A 22410-nucleotide genomic window follows, 5' to 3' on the forward strand; every position below is an offset into this window, starting at 1 on the left:
AGAGTAGACAGATACACTCTTAAAAATGCTGCCTCTTTAATGGCACTTTATGTTTCTTTACTGGGTTGTGTTGGATCTTCAAAAACAGAAACATTACTTGATCGAGCACCATTTCATTCAGGTTCTTTGCATATGAAGTTGGTTGTATATGGTTTGAAAAACTTCATATGTAGAAAAAAAAAACCTAAAATCTTTAATGTATGGTAGGATTCCTAGCAGGACCTGAACTTAGCCTGTGTGATTGTCCTTTTACAATCATTACCCATTTGTACTTCTCAAATCTGTTACCATCTATGAACCCTGTTACAGATCTAAATTAAAAAAAAAAAACATTCTTTCTGGAACCTTCACGTAGATGAGTCCTTTGGGAACCAAAAACGGTTACCCCTTGGCATCACTCTGAAGAACCACTATAGCACCATTTTTTTAAGTGTAGATAGAACTTTATTTGTACTCTGGGGGAGATTTGGCTTTTTTACAGATGTTCTTTAAATAAATAAATGCATAAAATATATATATATATATATATTGTCACGCATGCGCGAGTAGGAGGCAGGCGGACCGAAATCGCCGAAGGGCGTTTGTCGGTAGGGAATGGCGGGTACTAACCTTTCTGCTCTCTCTTTCAGGAAAAAAGACGCTCCGCCATCATAACCTGACCGCACCACGTCCACTTCCGCCCTTCCCTGATGTCACGAATCCCGTCATCCCTCACGCCTCCTTCCCAGCATTCTTCCACTTCCGGCTCATCCTATATAAAAATGGCAGCCGGCGCATGTGAAGGCGTCGCGCGCATGAACAAGATTTTTGTTTGTACTTTGACCTTGATATTTCTGTTTACAGTATACGGGGCCGGAAACCCCAACACTTTACGCTGTGTTCTGTGTTTTATTCTTTACAATATATATATATATATATATATATATAATATAATATATATATATATATACAAATACACACCAGAATGACTAAAAAGGAGAAAAACTTACAAAGAAAGAAAACATCTGAGAATGCCTCCTACTTAGCCTTCTAAAGCTGCTCCCATAGCTTCTTTTTTCATTTTTGCACTTTTCCTATTAGTGGAGCTGTAGCTTTTGAAAATGACCTACGAAATATTGCTGGCTATTGTATTATTTTGCTCTTTGCCATTTTCACACTGAATCATTTCTGAACTAAATACTGACTGTTGTAGAAAAAAAGGTTTCCTCGATCTTCAAAGAAGGTAGTCATGGAGTCCAGATGAGAATGCAGAACAATTCTTTATTTGCACAGAGTTATGCACAAATGTCTCAGTCAATGGAGTGAGCAATCAATTGAACAATTAATCCTTTTATACTTTCCTTAAATTACATCACCTTATCTAATACATCTTGTCATCTGATTCATGATATGCAGAACTTTTTGTCATCTCCTTCAATCAACTAAAGCCACCAGTAGGATAGAGCTGCTGGGGAAGAGGAAAAAGAGGAAGGCCTAAGAGCAGGTTTATGCATGTAGTGTGAGAGGACATAGAGGTGATGGGTGTAACACAACAAGACTCAAGTTTCTGACTCACCATCAATTTCTCCATTATTCTGAACACTGCTTCATTAAGAGGGGGGTTTTGTGGATTGTCCTATTGATCTTAGCACCACTAAGGAGGGGTGTGTGTGGGCTCTCCCATCCATTTATCCCCACTTTCTGGAGGGGTGTTTGTTACTCATTTACCTGATTCTAAGTTTGGAAAATTATGTTGGTAGCTTCTCTAAGAATTGGCAGAGACCTCTTGTGCTTTCAGGTTGAAATTCCATTTAGTCAACCCTTGCATTACGGTGACTTTGAGTGGCCAAGTGGCTGATCCATAGGTTTGGGAAGTTGAAAGAAAATGGAATAACTGGATAAATAAGAAAGAAAAAAAGCACCCATAGAAACAGATAGAACATGCGGCAAGCCAAGAATCTTGAACCAATATGTGTCAGAATGTGAATATAATTAATATTGTTTTTTTTTCTGGAAATCTGTCATGTGAACATGCACTTTTTGTTCATTTCTTATATATGGCACTAGAAACATATCCATTCTGAGATGCTGCTGCTATAATGCTATGAGATTTTCAGGCCTGCATGTCGTGCAACACATGGTATGACAACATAGCTTGCCACGTGACAGTACAAATTGGACGATCAGATGGATCTCACATAGAACTTACACCTGTTGGCATGAGTTACCCAAAATGTGAAACTATGGAGATACCACAAAACTAAGACAGGATGACTACACAACAAGATATTGTGGCGGGCGGCGGGTCCTATGCCCGGCCGGGATGCCCCTTCTACATATGTTTCAGAGGAGCAACCATGGGCATCTCAGTACCTCCCCTGGGACCCTTGGCGGCAGCCTCCCTGGCTGACGATTGTGCCTCAGTTTCCCGCAGGGTTCCATGGGAGATGGAGTTCTCCAAAACCCTGTGGGGATCTGGGATGGCCGCCAGGGGGTGCTGCATGGATCCCGGAGCCAACCTGGACACCTCTGCAGCCCCTCCCAGAAGTGCAATTAGCAACAGGTGATCAAGCACCTGGAGCACTTCCGGGTGGGCTATAAAAGGGGCCAGCCACCACCACTCAGTGGCCAGAATCGGGAGGAAGAGGACGAGATTGCCTGGGAGGAGTGGTGGTGCCAGAGGAAGGATTGTGTTGTGTGGAGTTAAGTGCTTGTGTGACTGTGTATTGCCTGTAAGGGGAAGAGGTGCCCCACAGGTGAAGAAAAATAAAAGTTTTGTGTTATTTTATATGTGCCTCTGTGTCAGTCTGTGTTGGGTCGGCGCCAGTATAGCGCCTTTGTTACAATATACAAAACATCAAATTAATAAAATAACAGAAAATAATAACTCCTTAATAAATAAGTGTCTAAGTATGAGATACTGGGAAACAGAACAGCACCAGACATCTAGTAGTCACGTTCTTATAAGTGAATGCATAACTTATCATATTACCAATCCCAAAATATGATTAAATAATTCTACTGAAAAACATTTAGCCTTATCCAATGCAATGATTATAAAACATTAAACGGGGTAGTGGCAAATAACATACTCCCTGCCCCAGGATGAAGTCTCCCAATATATCCATCACCACCATTAAGATATAATTATAGAGATGACTAAGGATATCGGCACCAAATACATCCAGAAGACCCATGACTGTTATAAACCGTCGTTTTGGAAGGTCAATCGTGTCAAAAAATAATCATGTGAGAAAATGTCAAAACCTGGGCGCCAGATCCTACAATGTCTCCCGTATAAGGTACAGCTGTTCCAGTTCCGGGTTTCAGCGCGCTAGCTATTCCAAAAGAAGGAGAAAATAATGCTGCCGAAGATGGATAAACTGTCCTACGCATTTTGGGGCTGTCTTGGTCCTTTTCTCAAGTATCTTGTAATCCAAAGTAAACAGTAAAGCAGATCTACAGTAAACTGTGAAACAAGGCCCAACACACGTGATGTCTAAAGCAAGAAATATAAAACAATTCATTATCCAAAAGACAAAACATAATTCTATTAAAGAAAATAAATACACAAATGACAGAGATCTACATGAAACAAATAAACTGACTGGCTATTGCATGCCCATAAAGAATTACTAATACAGTGCTAATGCACAAAGAGTATCTGTTGCTTATGCCAACAAACAGACCCAAATGGAAATAATGTAAAATGTCAATAAAGCACTGAAAACCGCATAACTTTTTTTAACCAACTGGCACCAGAGTATTTAAATAAAAATACTGAATGCTTATAAGCATGCTATCAAAATCCAAGAACGTGGATTGATTACTTCCAATATGTTAAAGTTGTGGTCTGAAATGGAATAAAGCGGGGCGGATAATGGATGGATGAATGAAGTGTGACAATGTAGCTACCATGTTATTTGAAAGCAAGAACTCCTCCACAAATATGTTGAAAAATAAAGGTAATGTGGCTTCAGGAAAGAAAATAATTTCTTAAGCAACTCCATTTACAGATTTTCTAGCTTTTGATCATTCACCATTTTAGTGACTTTGAGTTCTATTTTGCCTTTCACCTTCAACACTCATATTGGATTCCACAGTTTAACCGTCTGTACTTCCATTTGACCTGCCATCTGTCGTTCACCCCTTTAATAAACCTCTGCCTCTCGCTGCACACTTTACTGTGTAGATCATTTCAGGTCTAGGAAAAGATCTGAACATTTACAACAGGAAATGGCAGGCATGACCACTGCAAAATCATGTAGCCCTTAAATGACCACCATCCTCTGGAATTCCCTAATTTGTAATAAATGACCAATCTGCCAGGTTTTGATTGTCACTCACTTCTAGTAATTGGCAGCCGCCTCTGCTGTTGTGACAGCCAGTGTCCACAAATTAGGAACATTTGAAACAACCAGTGTCTTTTTTTTTAGAATCTTCAAGTGACAAAATGTTCAGGAAGAAAAAAAAAACAAGACAAATTTGTAATAATAGTATTTGTCAGGGAGTTCAGATTCAGAGTTCAGAGCTTGAAATTTCAAATCTGAGCAGGATTCTATGGCCATAAGGAACTTCAAGTTGACAGTTATCCGGGTGCTAAGATGTACCATTTTATTAAAACGTTAGAAAAATGATCACCATGTCATTTTGTAAAGAAAATTCTATTTTCCATGGGCATTTATCATGCTGCCTCGGGAAATCCAATTAATACACTACAGAAACAAAATTACAAAATTAATCAGTAAGTCTCAATCCATATTTATAGCCAAGATAAATAACTCCAAAAACATGTCACCTAAACTCATGATGGCTGTTATAGATATTAACAAACAAATTTTTTTCAAGTATCCAAATGTGGCTGTGTCTCCAGACCTGGGGCCTCATGTATAACTGGTGCGTACGTACAACAATGTTGCGTACGTCTGTTTCCACTCTCACATCGCAATATATAAAAACTAAACTTAACTTAAAGCTGCGCACATTTTCACGCCATCTCAATCTCTTGCATATACAAGTTCTCCGCTCGGTTTTGCAAACTGATGGCACCCAGTGTCAAAGCAGTGCTACTGCTCCTCTGTGGTGACTCTTTATTTTTTAGATTCATATCTCTGACACGGCTTTATCAAATACCCTGAAATTAACTGTATATCATTTTTTTGTTCAAGGCATCTGATTGTAATCAATCTGTAACCATAAAATGGTGCACCGAATGGCCAAACTATTCCAAATACAATAGCTGCTTTATTGTTGTGACTATCAGTGTACCACTCTGAGTACTTTAAGCCACTGCATCTGAGTGTGAAATCACAGCTATACAGCAGCTGATTGGAAAGCTCTATGGCAGATTGTGTCCAGAGCGGGGAAAAATATTGGGATAGAGCTTCTAGCACACTTGCCTCAGCCATGAGCGCAGTCTATTTGAACTTCACCCATTCGGCAAACACTTCAGGGCCTTTCCTGTAGGGACCTTGTGATTCAGAAACAGTTTCATCCCAAGAGCTCTAAATGCACTCAATCAGTCCATCAAGTGCTCCTGGTAGAACTGTTTGTACTTGGAAGTACTATGACCTCACTGTAAACTTGCATTACAGTTGTAATATTTCATAACCTGACCCACTTATGCTTTCATATTATATATTTTTATTATTATTATTATTGTTGTTGTTATTTTACGATTTTATAGGAAAATAAGTTTATAGAGGATTTACATATTGATTCTCATTGTACCATACAATACCAATAAAGGAATTCAATTCAATTCAATTGAGAGCACATATTTACAGATGATGACGACTAACTTCTATGTCGATTTAGATTTCCAGGCGCTATCTACGTGGAGTTCTTGATATCATTTTAAAGATAAAATGCATTAAAGTATATATATTACATTATACAGATACATTTTAAACTTAATTTAAATAATGTATATTGTTAATGATTAAATATGCGAGGACTTGGTGGCTCAGCGGTAGTGATGAGCTGGTGTCCCATTCAGGGATTGTTCCTGCCTCACGCTGTATGCTTGCTGGGGCTGTTACGACCCTGGATGGATAGATAGATGGAATAATTAAACATGTACTATGAAGATATTTCAGTGTTCCTTAAAAGTTTTAAAGAATCGGTGTTCTAAGCTTACAGATGGTTTGACATTTATTAAAGAGCTGATTGTTTGGTGATTGGTTATTTGGAGAAAAAAAAAAGAACAGGAATCGGGGGTTAGTACGTTTGAAAGAGACAGTGCTGCTGCAATAAATTATTTCATTGAGGGTCGTGCATAGGGCAGGCAAGCATCTTGCGGGAGGCAGGAACAATCTCTGGAAGGGGCGCCAGCTCGTTGCTACCACTGCACCACCATGGCCCCATGTTTAATACATGCTTTAATTTCTATCATCAAGAAAAGTATATCAAGTATACATCTTAGTATTTAAATTGTTCAGAAAGCTGTAACATCATGAATGTAATGTATACTGTGTTCTGTAGGCATAAGAGAAAGCCTTTTAAGAAGCATGTAGTGACTCACACACGTAAGAGTACATGGAATACAAAGCATTTAAGGTGCTGCTTTAGTTACGACAGGATTTGAGAAACTATTAAATGAAATGATTTTAAGATGAAGTTTATGACATTCTACTTTAATGACAAAATAAACTATGTGATTAAAGTGGAACTTTCGACCTTTTTTTCACACTGTGTCCCAGTTTTTTTTTATTTTCTCTGTATACTAATATGCTCCCATATGACACTTGGATGGTGGGCTGCAACACGCTTTTTCAAGGTGACTTTGATATATGACCACTTCTTATTTATTCCGGACATTGTATGACCTTCTGAACTTTCAAGTTTCTCTGCCACTCTGTCACTCGATCAACTTTCTTTTGTTGCTTATATCACTGCTTAAACCAACTAATAGAACATTTTTCCTTGCCTCTACATGGTATTCACTGAAATTCTTCTTTTTTCCTGTGCTTTTGCCATTGTCTTTTCACAGAACACAAAACATAAGGGGCTATTTATATTGGTTTGCATATTCAAAGAGGCACCCCGATTCTGGGAGGAGCTGGGGTGGAGCGGCAGGCGTATGCATGAGCGTTACTTTTCATGCTGACCGGGATTTATGGAGCAGAAGAACGTGGAAGTTGGCATACGCACAGATTTATGCATCTGGATTTTTTTTGTGCGTACAAACATTTCCACTTTTTTTTTTTACTCCAAGTTTTAGTGTGAATTGTACGCACAAGCTGTTATGCATGAGACCCTTGGTCTTGTTGGATAACAATGAGGACGATGAAATCCACTGGATTCCAGGAGCAGCTCAAATTATTTTAATTGCATGGCTGGAGAATTTACATTTTTTGTAGGGCCAAGGGAAACTACTTCATTCCCAGGCACAAATATATGTAACTTGTTGAGGTGGTTTAAACTCACTGAATCAAATGTTTCGCTGCTAGGAAAGGGCTTAACTTTTATACCGACTCCCACTAGTACAGACTTAGTCCAGATAAGACAGGATATTCATCAATATCATCGAAAATTAAAATGACTAGATTTTTTCAAGTTTTTGGGGAATGATGAGTGTAATCTGTTTACGGAACCTTCTACAGGGGTGCCAAGAAATAACAGGATTAATAAACCTATTCTGGATCTGGTGAAAAGGGATCTTTTGACTGTAAATAATATTAACTGTAAGGGGGCTTTCTGTAACAACATGACTTCCTGGGAAAGGGAATCTTTGTATTTCTTTAGATGGAATAAAAATATAAATTTAAAACCGGCTTATAGTGGATCAATGGTAGTGATTCTGGCTAAGGGTCAGTATTTATTGGCAGATTACCTAAAATTAAATAATAATCTACATTACGTACCATTATTCAAATCTTTGAGGCAACAGACAAAACAGAAATTATCTACCATTCTGCCCACGTTGATGGAACAGGGGTTCATTTCTTATAAACAAAAGAAATATTTTCAAGAGCCCGCTGTTCCATCTGCCAGGAAGTTCTGTTTATTACCAAAGATTCATAAGTCTCCTGAGACCTGAACAATCCCTTACAAGATTTCCCTGGGGAGACCAATTGTCTCAGATTGCTCCTTGGAAACCTATAGGCTTTCTGAATATATAGATTTTTTTCTGAATTCACTATCCCAAAAACACAATAGTTATATTAAAGATACAAATAATTTTGTGCTCATCATTAAACAATGTCACATTCTATTGGATGCTTTAATGTTCACGATGAACGTCCAATCTGTATATACTAACATCGATACAAGGATAGGGTTACAGGCAGTTAAAAACATCTTTGACCAGTTCCCGGGTAGCAATAGACCAGACAGACAAACTTTTATTAGATTTGCTGGAACTTAATCTGACCTGTAGTGACTTCAAGTTTGATGGAAAACTTTACTTACAGGTCCATGGAACGGCAATGGGAAAAAGGTTTGCACCGGCTTATGCCATTATTTATAAGGCAGAATGGGAGGTGGGGGCCTTTAAAAAGTGCTGTCATCTCCCATTCTTATATCTTCAATATCTCGATGACATCTTTGCAATCTGGGCCTATTTGATCCTGGAATTTGAGCGGTTTGTGGACATCTTAAACGCACATTATTCATTGATTAAACTACAGCTGAAGAGGGACTTTTTCTCATTGCCATTCCTGGATGTGGAAGTATATTTCTGCCCTATTTGTCGCACTTTTCAAATTTTACACTCCAAGATCTTTTTTAAAACAGACGGACACCCATGCATTGTTGTTTAAATCCAGTTGTCATCCAAAACACATGTTTAGAGGAATCATAATATCCCAACTAATTCAATTTTATCGTATCAACACAAACCGTTCAAACTGTCACTTATCTTTTGTTTCAAGCCCTGCACAGGAGGGAGTAGTCAAGAAGATCCCTTAGGGACAGTCAGGTGGAAGTCCAGGAAACCTATCCACTGTATTTGGAGAGAGTTTCATTGGTTCCGAAAAAACTAGTGGAGATACCACATCTATCAGTGGACAGGGCTGATACATCTTGTTACTCCTGATAAACGGCACATAATTCCTTAGAATTGGTGAAGCCTGATTCTGGTAATGAGCTGCCACTCATAGAAACAAATGATATGAATTATGTGGTAAAGGTGCGGGGGATGGATTTTCTTTTCTTTTTTTTTTTTTTGATCTTTTTGGTTTCTTCTCCTTTTTTCAACTTCATTTGCTCTCACATCCTGAGAATGGCTTTCTTTGCAGATTTAAATATTTTTATAGTTGCCTGGAGGATGTTGGTCTCCCTTTGCCCTTGTGGGATTCAGGTTGTTGTGGTTTGCTGAGAGAAGGTTATGAACTAGTTTCATATAAAATTGATCTAAAAATCAGTGGGGAAGAATTATTTTATTCTATCCCCCTGTTTCAGTCTAGTTTTACATCCATCCTGGTGCAAGATGGTATGCTGGAAAGTTCTGGCCGGTATGGTATACTTCAGGATCAGAGTCACCTTTTTTTCAATCAAGGACATTGGGGACTGAGAGAGTTACTTCCCAATTGATTGCTCCGCAGTCCCCGACTACTATTACACAAAATATGATTTCTGTTCCGATGATTTTCACGTATTCTTTCTAGGCACAACAAATTGTCAGAATCGTCCAATCAAATTTTCAAGAGCTTCAAAAATCATTTTCACTTGTTCAAAATGTCAAGTTACAGCTTACAGGAGGAACAAAAATTTAAAGAACTTATTAGTCCATGCCTCATGTAAGGAAAAGAAAAAGACAAATAAATTTGCCTGGGTCATTCCATTTATTGACAAAAAAACAATATATAATCCATTTACTACAACTGAACTGTCTATATTTAAAAATTTTCAATTGACTTCTAAATATTGCATTTATGGTGTTCAGTGTTGGGACTGTGAAACAATTTATATTGGTAAAACAAAGAATTCAGTAAAGGAAAGATTTATCCAACATTTACGACTTATCGATAATGTTAATAAATCGATGGCTGTCTATGTCCATTCCAGTCAAAGCAATCATAATCCTGTTATTTCCGGATTAGAGCATGATTAAAGTTGGAATTAGACACACAGGCTTAATAGGGAACAGCATTTGACTGAGGCATTGGACACAAGATGTCCTAAAGGCCTCAATAAAATTTGATTGGCAAAAAAATAAAAATGCAAGCCATTATTTAGTACATTATTCTTGTATAGGTACTTTTCTAATTTACTTCTTATTATTATTTTCTTATGTAATACACTACTGCGGCTGTCCATTTGTCTGTCCAGGATTTTAAATCACCTGTAGCTCGCAAACTATCGACCTGAAATTTGGTACACATATACTACATGAACTCTACTGTCTGCTTTTGTGGTGATGATTTTTATTACTCTTTTTATCTTTATTTTATTTTATTGTAGAATCAACTCTTAGAAGTGGGCAGCAGGGCAGCCGTGCGGTACATGCATAAGGGCACTGTTCTCATCGCTACCACCTTTGCCGTCACTTCCCCTACCTCTTCATATCTTAAATCATTCTTGAGGCAGATTGAACACTTAAGTGCCAGCTTAAGTGAAAAATTAAGAGAAACGTACAAAAGTAATTGCAACACAAGCACTGACTTCATCAGTTTTAATGTGAAAAGATGCCAACTGAAGAAGAGAAGAAGCGGGCCGCTAGGGTGGAGAAAACAAGAGCTGCTCTGGAAGCAGCAAGCGCATCAACCTCTGAGTCAAATGAATGCTAAACGTACATAGAAACATGATGAAAACTATAAGTCAAGTGCATAACGTGCAGTGCGCTGTTATTGGTAATTTCCATAATTTTGCATGGCACAGAAGTAAGACTTACTGATCTACAATTACCAGGATCCAGTTTGTCTTCCTTCTTGAAGACTGCAGTCCTATTTGCAACTTTCCAGTCCTCTCAAGTGACTGCTCAAATATGCTTGATAAGGTTATATAGATGGCATCTTTCATTTCTTTTCTTTTTTTTAACATTTCATTGAATTCATTAAAATCAAACAAAATTCCATACAAGCAAGTCAAATTTTACAAAACCTCGTTCAAATCACACCAACCCCTCGCTCATGAGAAAGAGAACTAGGCCAACATATTTAAACTTTAATAGTAGAAAAGATATGTAAGTAAATTTCTTTTAATACAAATTGTAAAATCCCACCGGGTCTGGGGGTTTTATTAGTTCTTCATTCAGGTGACCTTCCTTGGGTCAGGGGCAGGACATCAAATGAGTGACTGCGCTGTAACCAAATCATTCCTCCTATGTACCCTTACAGTGGGATGCAAAAGTTTGGGCAACCTTGTTAATAGTCATTATTTTCCTGTATAAATCGTTGGTTGTTACGATAAAAAATGTCAGTTAAATATATCATATAGGAGACACACACAGTGATATTTGAGAAGTGAAATGAAGTTTATTGGATTTACAGAAAGTGTGCAATAATTGTTCAAACAAAATCAGGCAGGTGCATAAATGTGGGCACCGTTGTCATTTTATTGATTCCAAAACTTTTAGAACTAATTATTGGAACTCCAATTGGCTTGGTAAGCTCAGTGACCCCTGACCTACATACACAGGTGAATCCTATTATGAGAAAGAGTATTTAAGGGGGTCAACTGTAAGTTTCCCTCCTCCTTTAATTTTCTCTGAAGAGTAGCAACATGGGGGTCACAAAACAACTCTCAAATGACCTGAAGACAAAGATTGTTCACCATCATGGTTTAGGGGAAGGATACAGAAAGCTGTCCCAGAGATTTAAGCTGTCTGTTTCCACAGTTAGGAACATATTGAGGAAATGGAAGACCACAGGCTCAGTTCAAGTTAAGGCTCGAAGTGGCAGAACAAGAAAGATTTCGGAGAGACAGAAGACGAATGGTGAGAACAGTCAGAGTCAACCCACAGACCAGCACCAAAGACCTACAACATCATCTTGCAGCAGATGGAGTCACTGTGCATCGCTCAACCATTCGCACTTTACACAAGGAGATGCTGTATGCAGAGTGATGCAGAGGAAGCCTTTTCTCCACCCACAGCACAAACAGAGCCGCTTGAGGTCTGCTCAAGCACATTTGGACAAGCCAGCTTCATTTTGGAATAAGGTGCTGTGGACTGATGAAACTAAAATTGAGTTATTTGGGCATAACAAGGGGCATTATGCATGGAGGAAAAAGAACACAGCATTCCAAGAAAAACACCTGCTACCTACAGTAAAATATGGTGGTGGTTCCATCATGCTGTGGGGCTGTGTGGCCAGTGCAGGGACTGGGAATCTTGTCAAAGTTGAGGGACGCATGGATTCCACTCAGTATCAGCAGATTCTGGAGACCAATGTCCAGGAATCAGTGACAAAGCTGAAGCTGCGCCGGGCTGGATCTTTCAACAAGACAACGACCAAACACTGCTCAAAATCCACTAAGGCATTCATGCAGAGGAACAAGTACAACATTCTGGAATGGCCATCTCAGTCCCCAGACCTGAATATAATTGAAAATCTGTGGTGTGAGTTAAAGAGAGCTGTCCATGCTCGGAAGCCATCAAACCTGAATGAACTAGAGATGTTTTGTAAAGAGGAATGGTCCAAAATACCTTCAACCACAATCCAGACTCTCATTGGAACCTACAGGAAGCGTTTAGAGGCTGTAATTTCTGCAAAAGGCGGATCTACTAAATATTGATTTCATTTCTTTTTTGTGGTGCCCAAATTTATGCACCTGTCTGATTTTGTTTGAACAATTATTGCACACTTTCTGTAAATCCAATAAACTTCACTTTACTTCTCAAATATCACTGTGTGTGTCTCCTATATGATATATTTAACTGACATTTTTTATCATAACAACCAACGATTTATACAGGAAAATAATGACTATTAACAAGGTTGCCCAAACTTTTGCATCCCACTGTATAATCAGTCCCCAACATGAGAGAAACAGAACCTTCAGCCTGTGTCACCTGCCTGTGTCTTACACAGCACACGCTCTCCGGAATATCGGAAAGTGGATTAGTCAAGACATAAAAGTCTTAGAAGACTCCTGCTTGCATATCGATTGCTAGAATGGACGCTACGGAGAGCTTGTGGTTTGGCATCACTCAGGACTATGTTTGGCATTGACAGTTAAAGTACAGTAAGAGAAAATAAATGGACTACTGTTTGATTCATTTCAGCCACACAGTTAAAAATGTAACATTATTCAAAAACAAATTAGACATCAAGGAAAAAATGCTAGTTATTAAAAATAAGTTCCTAAAATAAATGTTCTTTTTTAACCTCCTACAGCTTATTGATAACCTGCAGGTTTTATTTGGCTTGTGTTGTATTTTAAACATCTTAATAGTGAATGCCAGCTCATTAACATCCCATATACTGCATCTGTTTGAGTAATGCAGTGTGTATTCTAATTGCAGACAAATCACTTTGCCACACACAATCATTTCAGCATTTTTGATGTTTAATTTCACAAGTTGATTACTCTGAGCTTAGTGCAGCCATTTCTCTTTTGCATAGACCACTCATTTGTCTTATGGAGACAGAAGCACTCTGCATACAAAATGAGTTTTGTGACTACTGAGGGGATTGATTTAATAAATCACAAGCTTGTTTGTAATTTTTTTTTTTTTTTTCCCGCTGCCTTCTCTACCAATAAATTCTACTGCATTGTTGTTTCCAATGCAGGCAGACAAACATACTGACCAAAGCAGTAATGAGTTTTTGATAACTCGGCAAAGATTTTTATTCGCAAGACCTGACTTGCGCAAGAAGCAAATGTAAAATACCAGAGCTTTTAACATTCTTTTTAAAAGCTAAAGTTACTATGGCAAGTGACAGCCACGTAACCAACATCTTAAGTTTTGAGACGCTAGATCAGTTCCAAATGAGTTTACAGGCTGATAGGTTTTGGTTCATACCTGTTTTACGCATAATCCCTTATATATAGATGAAAATATTTCAAAAATGCATTTAAAAAATTTGATTAGAAAGCCTTGCACTTTAGTATACTGTTCAGATTGTGAAAGAAGCCCGGACACCGCCAGACACTAAGACAGCCAAGCCCAAAAAGCACACACTTTTAATTATTCTTCTGCCTCTACACACACAATACATTATTGCAATTCACTCCAATTAGACTCAGTCCTTTACTTTCTTTTATTCATTTATTTACCGCCTCCACTCCTCTTCCGCAAGCTCCGTCCTCTGCCTCCCTGAATGGAGTGAGGCGGCCCCTTTTATAATGCACCCGGATGGGCTTCAGGTGCTCCCTGATGGTCTTCCTGCAGCACTTCCTGGTGTGGCGGAAGTGCTGCAGTCCAGTGTTCTAGGAACCATCCAGGTGCCCCCTGGTGGTGACCACGGGCCCCTACAGGGTTGAGCTTTCACGCTCCGCGACCCCAAAGCGAAACCAGAGCGGCTGCCCTCTTGAGTCCTGGAGGAGATATTGTCTCTCTTCTGCTCCTTCCATCCTCCAGGAGCCCACAACATGAAAAAAAGAAAACGTTACTAATAAATGTTTTCATTTGGAATTCTGTGCTTTTGCTCTGATTGTACGTCAGACTGCCAAATTACACAGGGTGAATCACTATGGCAAAAATACAAGCTACCTATGCTGACATCAAAATAATGAAATATCAAGGGGACCCCAAATATCCAGGAAGAAGTAACAAGCAATGGCTTGTGCAGGTGGGGATAAAGATAAATGTTAACATATGCTTATTCAGGCAATGAAATGTTAAGAGGACAATCCTGGAGTCATGACTGTACTAGATACGAAAAAATGAAACAAAATTTCTTACGTATGTGAAAAATCTAATATGTAAAGCTGATTGTGTGCTTCTCAAGTATGTACATCCACACCGCTGAACCAATACTCTACCTACTTTGGCACAGATTCCCCATTTTGCATGGGAAAAGACTGTGCTTACTTACTTTTCAGCCGACACCTTTTCACATATCGTCACAACATCTGAGATCCGATCAGTTAGATTTCTTTTGTTTTCACAATTGCAGCACAGACAGGTGAAGTTACTTGCTCATGGTCACACAGGGTCAATAGCAGAATTTGAACCCACAACCTCAGGATTTGAACTCCAAAACCTTAACCACTGTGAGACACTGCCCGTTTCTTTCCAATGTTTATTTGGTGCAGAGCAGGGTGCATCTGCTTGTATTTTTTTGGTATGTATAGCCACACTGGGAAAGTTCATTTTTATTGATATCTTTGATTTTCACGATTTGATTATATATTGTATGAAGATTCTGAACTCTTTTAGGAGACCCACCAACGGGATGGCACGCCGAAGCCCGCCTGCTGCGTCTGTGGAGGACTGCTTGTGTGTGCAACCACAGGTTCGCAGTGCAGCAGCAGAGTGCCATAGAAACAGCTACAAGCTGATCGAGATTGCACTATGTGCCCTTGTCGCTGATGGGTGATTCAAGGGACATTATAAAGTTAGGGAACAGTATATCTTGGCTACTGACCTGGCCCTGACTCTGCCCGTTTGCTGTGTCTGTGTATAGGAGAGTGGTAGCTCCCGCTGCAATAAATAACCTTGCTGTTCCTGTTTGAAGTTGAATAAAGCTGGTTTTGTTAAAGTACTGAGACTCAACCTTGTGTTTTAGAGTGCAAGACAACGACTCACACATCACAATTGATTATACTGAATGACTTTGTTGAATATATTGACACTCCTTGTTAAATGTTAGCTTTTGCCTATAGCACTCTCAGAAATTATTTTAATTAAAGCCTCTTGATCTGTGACCCAGTCCTGCTGCTACTTTAGCACAAGGTTAAGCACTGATAAGAAAACCACTGCAATCTACTGTAGTGTAGCAGAATTCTGACTCCAAGGGTCCTGTTTATCAGTAACTAGCAAGAACATGAGAAATTAAACTAATTATGCACTTCTGTAATTGACAAGTTTATTTGAGAAGTGTTACCACCATTTGTGAGTCAGTCAAATTTTTAATGTACAGAGTGACTCCAAGTGTGTGTTAATTCCTTTCATCCTAGATTGGCTTTCTGATTTAATTTTGACAGCACCAATGAACTTATCTCTGCCACATTTTACATTTAGGCCCCATTTGTATGAGGGAACCCCATGTTATGGTTTGTTTCAAAATTTAATTGGTACCCCAATCTGGATAGTGTCTGGTGCCCCTGTTAATATAGAATATAAAAAAATAAAAACAGTCATTTACATTCATTAAAAAAAATCTACTGCAGTACCCCTTTTATGGTTTGAATTCTATACTGCCAAGATGGCCTGATAGTCCCTCAGAAAAGAGCCATCAAAAAGAGGCCATGAGAATAAGAACATGGTGACAGTCATCCAAACTAAACTCAGAAGAGTGTGCTCCCTAATTTGAATGGCAGTCTAACCTAACAAACACACTTTTTACAGACCTCTCTGATCAGGGCTCTTCACTTCATGTCCATATACAAATCCTTTTATTTTTAATCTCTTAACCACACAGATGCTCTTCTAATCATTTTATTCATAACATACCCTTGGGCACATTTCACACCAGACCTTTTGCTCTTAGAAGGCGTCAAAGTCATGTCATCATTTTGTCCTTCAAAAGCTTCCAAACTTTTCCTACCACAAACAACTTGCATTTACTGATCTTACAGCCTTGACCTGTGACTCCCAGCATATTCCTCCATATTGTCATGTCTGAGTGCTGTAACTTCTTTCTTTCTTTCTTTCTTTCTTTCTTTCTTTCTTTCTTTCTTTCTTTCTTTCTTATGCCTGCATGCTTCTCTTTTAAATACAGTAGAGTCCCGCTAATCCGAACTAATTGGGACCGAACCCTGTTCGGATTAGCGAAAATTCGGATTAGGCGGAGTTTTGTCCTATAATGCCATATATTGACTTTATGAGGCGTATTAAGCATCTGATGTGTCAAGAATTAAAGGTAAGAAATTACATATTCTAGTACACTGCTATTTAAACTGCACTGTAGTGTAACTGTGATCGGAGGTAAAATCGATATGACGGGCGGTACGTGAGTAGTAGCGGAAGGGCAGTGACCTAGACCTACGCATTCCTCTTGATTTCCGTTCCCAAACTATGAGTCACTGAGTCAGTGTGCCACCTGCTACTGCCGAGTGATGTGTTTTGTGCAATGTTATTGTTCGTGTGCGCACTTGCCCTGTGTTTTGTGAGTCCTTGTGAGTGGTGTGTAGTGTGGTTTCTTTACATTCTGTGCTTGTCCCTGCTGTTAATCATCATGGCAAGCAAACGTAAACATAACTCGTGTACATTAAAAGAAAAACTGGAAGTGTTGAAAAGACTTGACAAAGGTGAAAGTGCCACTCAGTTATCGAAAGAATTTGGTGTCGGGAAAGCAACAATTTCCGATTGGAAAAAGAACAGAGGTAAAATTGAGCAGTTTTGCGCTACCACAAGTGAAAAAACGATTGAAAAACGTAGCAAGACGACAGTGTCGTCTTACGAAAAATTGGACGAAGCACTTTTCTTATGGTTTACACAAGAAAGACAGAAAGGAATCCCTATCACTGGCCCTCTAATTCAAGAAAAGGCGCTTCAATTGAACAAGCTCATGGACGGTGACGTATCATTTACGGCTAGTTGTGGTTTCTTAGACCGATGGAAGAAAAGACACGGAATCAGGCAGCTTACAATAACTGGGGAGAAATTGTCAGCGGACAACAAAGCAGATGTTGAATACCTTGAGGAGTTCAAATGCATCATTTCTTCCTACTCGCCCCAGCAAGTTTACAACGCAGATGAGACAGGACTTAACTTTAAAGCATTGCCTACCAAAAGTCTTGCATCACAAGAGGAACGATCTGCACCAGGGTTTAAAATGGATAAACAGTACCTAACTGTGTTGGCCTGCAGCAATGCTTCTGCCACAAATAAGCTTCCACTAATCGTTATTGGCAAATCGGCAAAACCACGCTGTTTTAAGAACATGAACATGAACTCTCTCCCTGTTTTTTACAGAAATCAAAAGAAAGCTTGGATGGATCGTGCCTTGTTCCAAGAATGGTTTGACAAGCAATTTGTGCCAAAAGTAAAGGCGTTTAACAAAGAAAATGGATTGCCTCCTCGTGCTTTGTTACTTATAGACAATGCTCTGTCACATCCAGAAGAAATGCAAGTTGTTTGCGATGATATCAAGGCTATTTTTCTCCCACCAAATGTCACATCGATTTTGCAGCCAATGGACCAAGGGGTTTTGCAGGCTTTGAAACAGAATTATAGAAAAATGCTTCTTCGTAGCCTACTTGAAGATAATGAAGAGCTAACAATTTTGGATAAACTCAAGAAAATGAACATCAAAGATGTTATTTACTGGGTTGCTGAAGCTTGGGAAAACACACGCAAGGAATCCTTACAGAAGTCTTGGAAAAATCTCTGGCCTGAGCTAGAGTTTGTCCAAACAGTTTTCCCCCCGACAAAAGAAAATTGCGAACTTCTTCAATTGGTGAAAAGAATGCCAGGTTGTGAAAATGCAGAAGAAGAGTGCGTGGAAGAGTGGACGGCCGTTGACGACTGTGACCATGAAGAATACACAGATGATGACATTGTGGCAGCTGTGCAGGGAACGTCAGCTGATCTCGACGCAGATGACAGTGAGGAGGAAGGGGACGCGCCGACTGATGTTGTTCCACACACTGCCGCAGCCAGTGCCCTTGATCTCGCTTTGCTACGTTGAGCAACACGCCGATGCAACCCCAACAGATGTTATGTTTATGCGGCGTTGGCGAAACATTGCTTCTTCAAGCCGTTTTAGTTCGTTGCGTCAGAAGAAGATCACTGACTTTACCTCTTAGATAATGGTTTGCTTTTTACGTTTTGTGTAAATGCTGTACAGAACATGGATTCTACATATGTGAGTAAATTCTAACTTGTTTCAATTTGAAGTAAGGCTGTATTTTGGATTTTTAGTTAGACAGCGAAATTGAAAAATTACAAGTTTCTTAAATGTACATTAAACGTACGACATAACTTGAAAAAACTTGTTTTCTTTACTTTTCCCAGTTCAGAAATTTTATAAAAATTACTGTATTTTTTCCCCTAGTCCTGTTCAGATTAGGCGGATTTTCGGATTAGCGGGGTTCGGATTAGCGGGACCCTACTGTAATTATTTTGTAAATGTTTGTTAAAATGTTTATCTGCCACAGTTAACTGATTTTTTTATAATGTGTTTCTTTGTGGACTGATTGTTTGGCATGAGCATTGTATTGAAAGCACCTTTTGTATTGTGTTTTGTTGTTTTACAATCAATAATGAAAGATTTATCAGTAAAAGCCTCACTCTGAGCAAGAAACAAGTTTACTGGAGTTATTGTTCGCTATCTGTCTTGCTTTGCACGGACACGCAATCGTGAGGGCAGAATAGCCATTGTCACAAAAGCAGAACATTGACATAAAAAGGTTTGGGGCACCCACCCGTATATTGTGCTCTGGCTGCAAATGGGTTTTATATTGATCGAGAACATCACAGGTTTGAGTCCACAACTGAACTGAATATAACAGGAAAAGATGGTGGCTTTAAATCCAGGGACCGGAAGTGACATCCTCTGGACTGGAAGTGACATCATCCATGGCACCAGGACTGGGAGTGACAGCATCACTGGCGAAATTTCCCTTGGATGGTCTGCAGAATTCTGAGAAAGAGAGTTAGTGCAGCTCGCCTCCCCCTGGTCCATCATGGTAGTACTGTTCTTAAAGCCTTTCAGATGTCTCCCAATCGCACGTGTGTGACACCATTATGAGGTCATTACAATCACGTGTACAGATCATAGTCATGAATTCGTTTTCATGTTTCATTTTTATCAGAAAATTGTGTTTTTTTGGCTTTGTGTTGAGCTCCTGAATGACTACATTTTAGCAAAGATACAAACTTTAGAATGAGTGTTTTCTGAGATATCCAACTTAAACGCCGAGACCTGTGTACAATAACATTCAAAAATTTGACCCATCATTTTCAAATGACTTACAAGTTTGTCTTGTTGCAGGAAACTGGCTTATTGCTTTTGGTCTGGTTTGGTCCTTTACATATTCTAGTAACCTACAAAAACAGGTTAAACCCACCAAATGTCCAACGATGACTGCTGTGGAAATTGTTTAAGGTTAACCAGGATTTTTGCAGTCTGCTTCATTTAGTCATATTATTATTATGAATGACTTACAAAATTTTTGCAGAAGTATAGTAGTTTTGGAGATAAATAATTTATTTAAGCCACCCTGAACCAATCTGTCTACTGTATTTATGCATTTGACCCAATGTCTTCAGTTTCAAATGAAATATTATTTAATTTAAATTTCCTAATCATTTCACATTCCATTTGTTTAAGTACATAATACTGTTAGTATTATGTAGGTTTATGTAATTGACTGCATATCATTTTACAATATAATTGGTTGTCACCAAAGTGTAATTTACATGAAAGTACTGGATGGTCCATCCCATAATGCTTGTGTTGAGTAGTGTACTGTTATTATTTTAGTTTTAAGCCTCTTTTATCTGCTATTAAATGTTTTTTAATGTTATGGACTTGTGTTTTAGTGAATCTGAATTCATTTATGTGGTTTCGCAGAATACTAAATGCCTTTATTGAGTTAAACAAAACTAGTCATTTATTCAACAAAGAAGAAGATTTCAAAGCAAAGAGGGTTAAAATGTCTATTAATTTGGTGTCTTCCTTAGTTAGGAATTTTATTAAATGATTTTTAATCAAACTTTTATTAGCCAAAGGTGTACAAATAAAGAAGTGAGTACAATCAGTAATGAGGAGTTCATTTTAACATGCAAGCCCTACACCAGCTTTTTTTATTATCGTTTTTTTCCTAATGCTTGTCTGTGTAATGTTTTGATTTCCTTGACATATTGTAATGATTGGTACTGTTTAAAAAATATTAAAAATTAAATGCTGGTTGTATATATAATATGTAAAATATGTCTAATATATATGCAGTGGGTTGGTGCCCTGCCCGGCGATTTGTTCCTGCCTTGTGCCCTGTGTTGGCTGGGATTGGCTTCAGCAGACACCCATGACCCTGTGTTAGGATATAGTGGGTTGCATAATGACTGACTGACTGTCTAATATAACAACTTTTATTAAATAAATTACTTCTTTTGCATATAATGGAGCAATTATCTATTCAATTTTTGTTGCATTGTAGCCACAAATGAGCTCAATGTTAACTAGTTTGTCAAATGAATTGCTTTAAAATTATTTATTTTATATGAAATTTTGGACATTGGCAAAGAAAGGGAATAAAACAGAAAAAGGTTCCCCCATTTAATACCCGTTGATGCAATTGCAAAAGACTTTAGAATGCATCAGTGCTGACATTGAGTTGATTCTTTGCAGCCCATAAATGCCTTCCTCTCCCAGGAGATTCTTTCTGGTTGGTAGCTATGCTAGAAAATGACAACGGACTTCCTGTGACGTGAGTTTATGATGAGAGGAACATAAGAACATAAGAAATTTGACAAACGAGAGGAGACCATCCAGTCCATCAAGCTCATTTGTTTAGCTAATAGCTAAGCTGCCCCAATAGCTCATCCACATTCTTCTTAAGTGGTAGAAGGAAGTGGAAGGGGCGGAGCTGATGGTGTTCTGGCAGGAAGTGACATCACTAGTCTTCCATTCTAAAGCAAAGGGAAATAGTATTAAAGGCAGTACAACGTCCAAACCTTCTCCATATTTTCAGTCGAACCCAAACCTGTGAGATGCAAATGATGCTTGCGTATTTTGTATTTCAGCTAGGATTCCTGCCCTGCCTGGCCGGGCTTCACATATCATTTTTATTTCTATTTTGTTCATTGTTTGTATTAATAGTATTTTTTATTTCATTTCTTTATGTCCATGTATGTTCTGTGGTGTTTATGTGTGTTTTATGGGTGGGGGCCACTTGCCTATCAACACAAGAGACTGGCCTCGGCCTGATAAAGGTGGGGGTATCCCACAGTTCCTTGCAGTTCGTTTCAAATGCGCCTGGGAGTGGTAAGCTCTTGCTTTTGCGATTTTGCTGTGCTTTTGTGACTTAGTTAACCTTTTTGCTCTGTTCTTGAGCACCCTTCAAATTTCATTTGGAGCTTTATTCACTTTTAATTGCCTTTGCTGGCAATTCTGTTTTATCTTTTGTGCTCCACAGAGCTTGCTTTTGTTCACGGTGTTTTTGTAAGAATAAATCTTCAATTTATAAAGTTTCTACATGACCCTCTGTGTTACTAGCTGGTTTTTTGATAGTGTTTCCCCCCCTCAAGGGGGCATTTTTGGAAGTGTTCATGACTTACATGCTTTGGAACTCTCAAGCCCATAACAGTGTGTGACAAGATGTTTAAAATACGTTAGTTATACACAGTAGTGATTTAGTTATTGAGTATAAGAAATGCTCCTAGCAATTTTGCTGATTGACTCTGCCCTTGGGAGATGAAGTACTAAAATCTGA

The 22410-nt window shown here is 38.7% G+C and overlaps 1 protein-coding gene across 1 annotated transcript; it reads left to right on the forward strand.

Moving 5' to 3' along the window:
• The first annotated feature begins 17207 nt into the window (after positions 1-17207).
• Positions 17208-18662, forward strand: LOC120532091 (jerky protein homolog-like). The gene has a single exon (XM_039757995.1). It carries the CDS (start codon positions 17208-17210, stop codon positions 18660-18662), a length of 1455 nt encoding a protein of 484 aa, XP_039613929.1.
• Positions 18663-22410: the final 3748 nt, after the last annotated feature.

Source organism: Polypterus senegalus, chromosome 7 (genome assembly GCF_016835505.1).
Source record: "Polypterus senegalus isolate Bchr_013 chromosome 7, ASM1683550v1, whole genome shotgun sequence".
Taxonomy (NCBI): Eukaryota; Metazoa; Chordata; class Cladistia; order Polypteriformes; family Polypteridae; genus Polypterus; species Polypterus senegalus.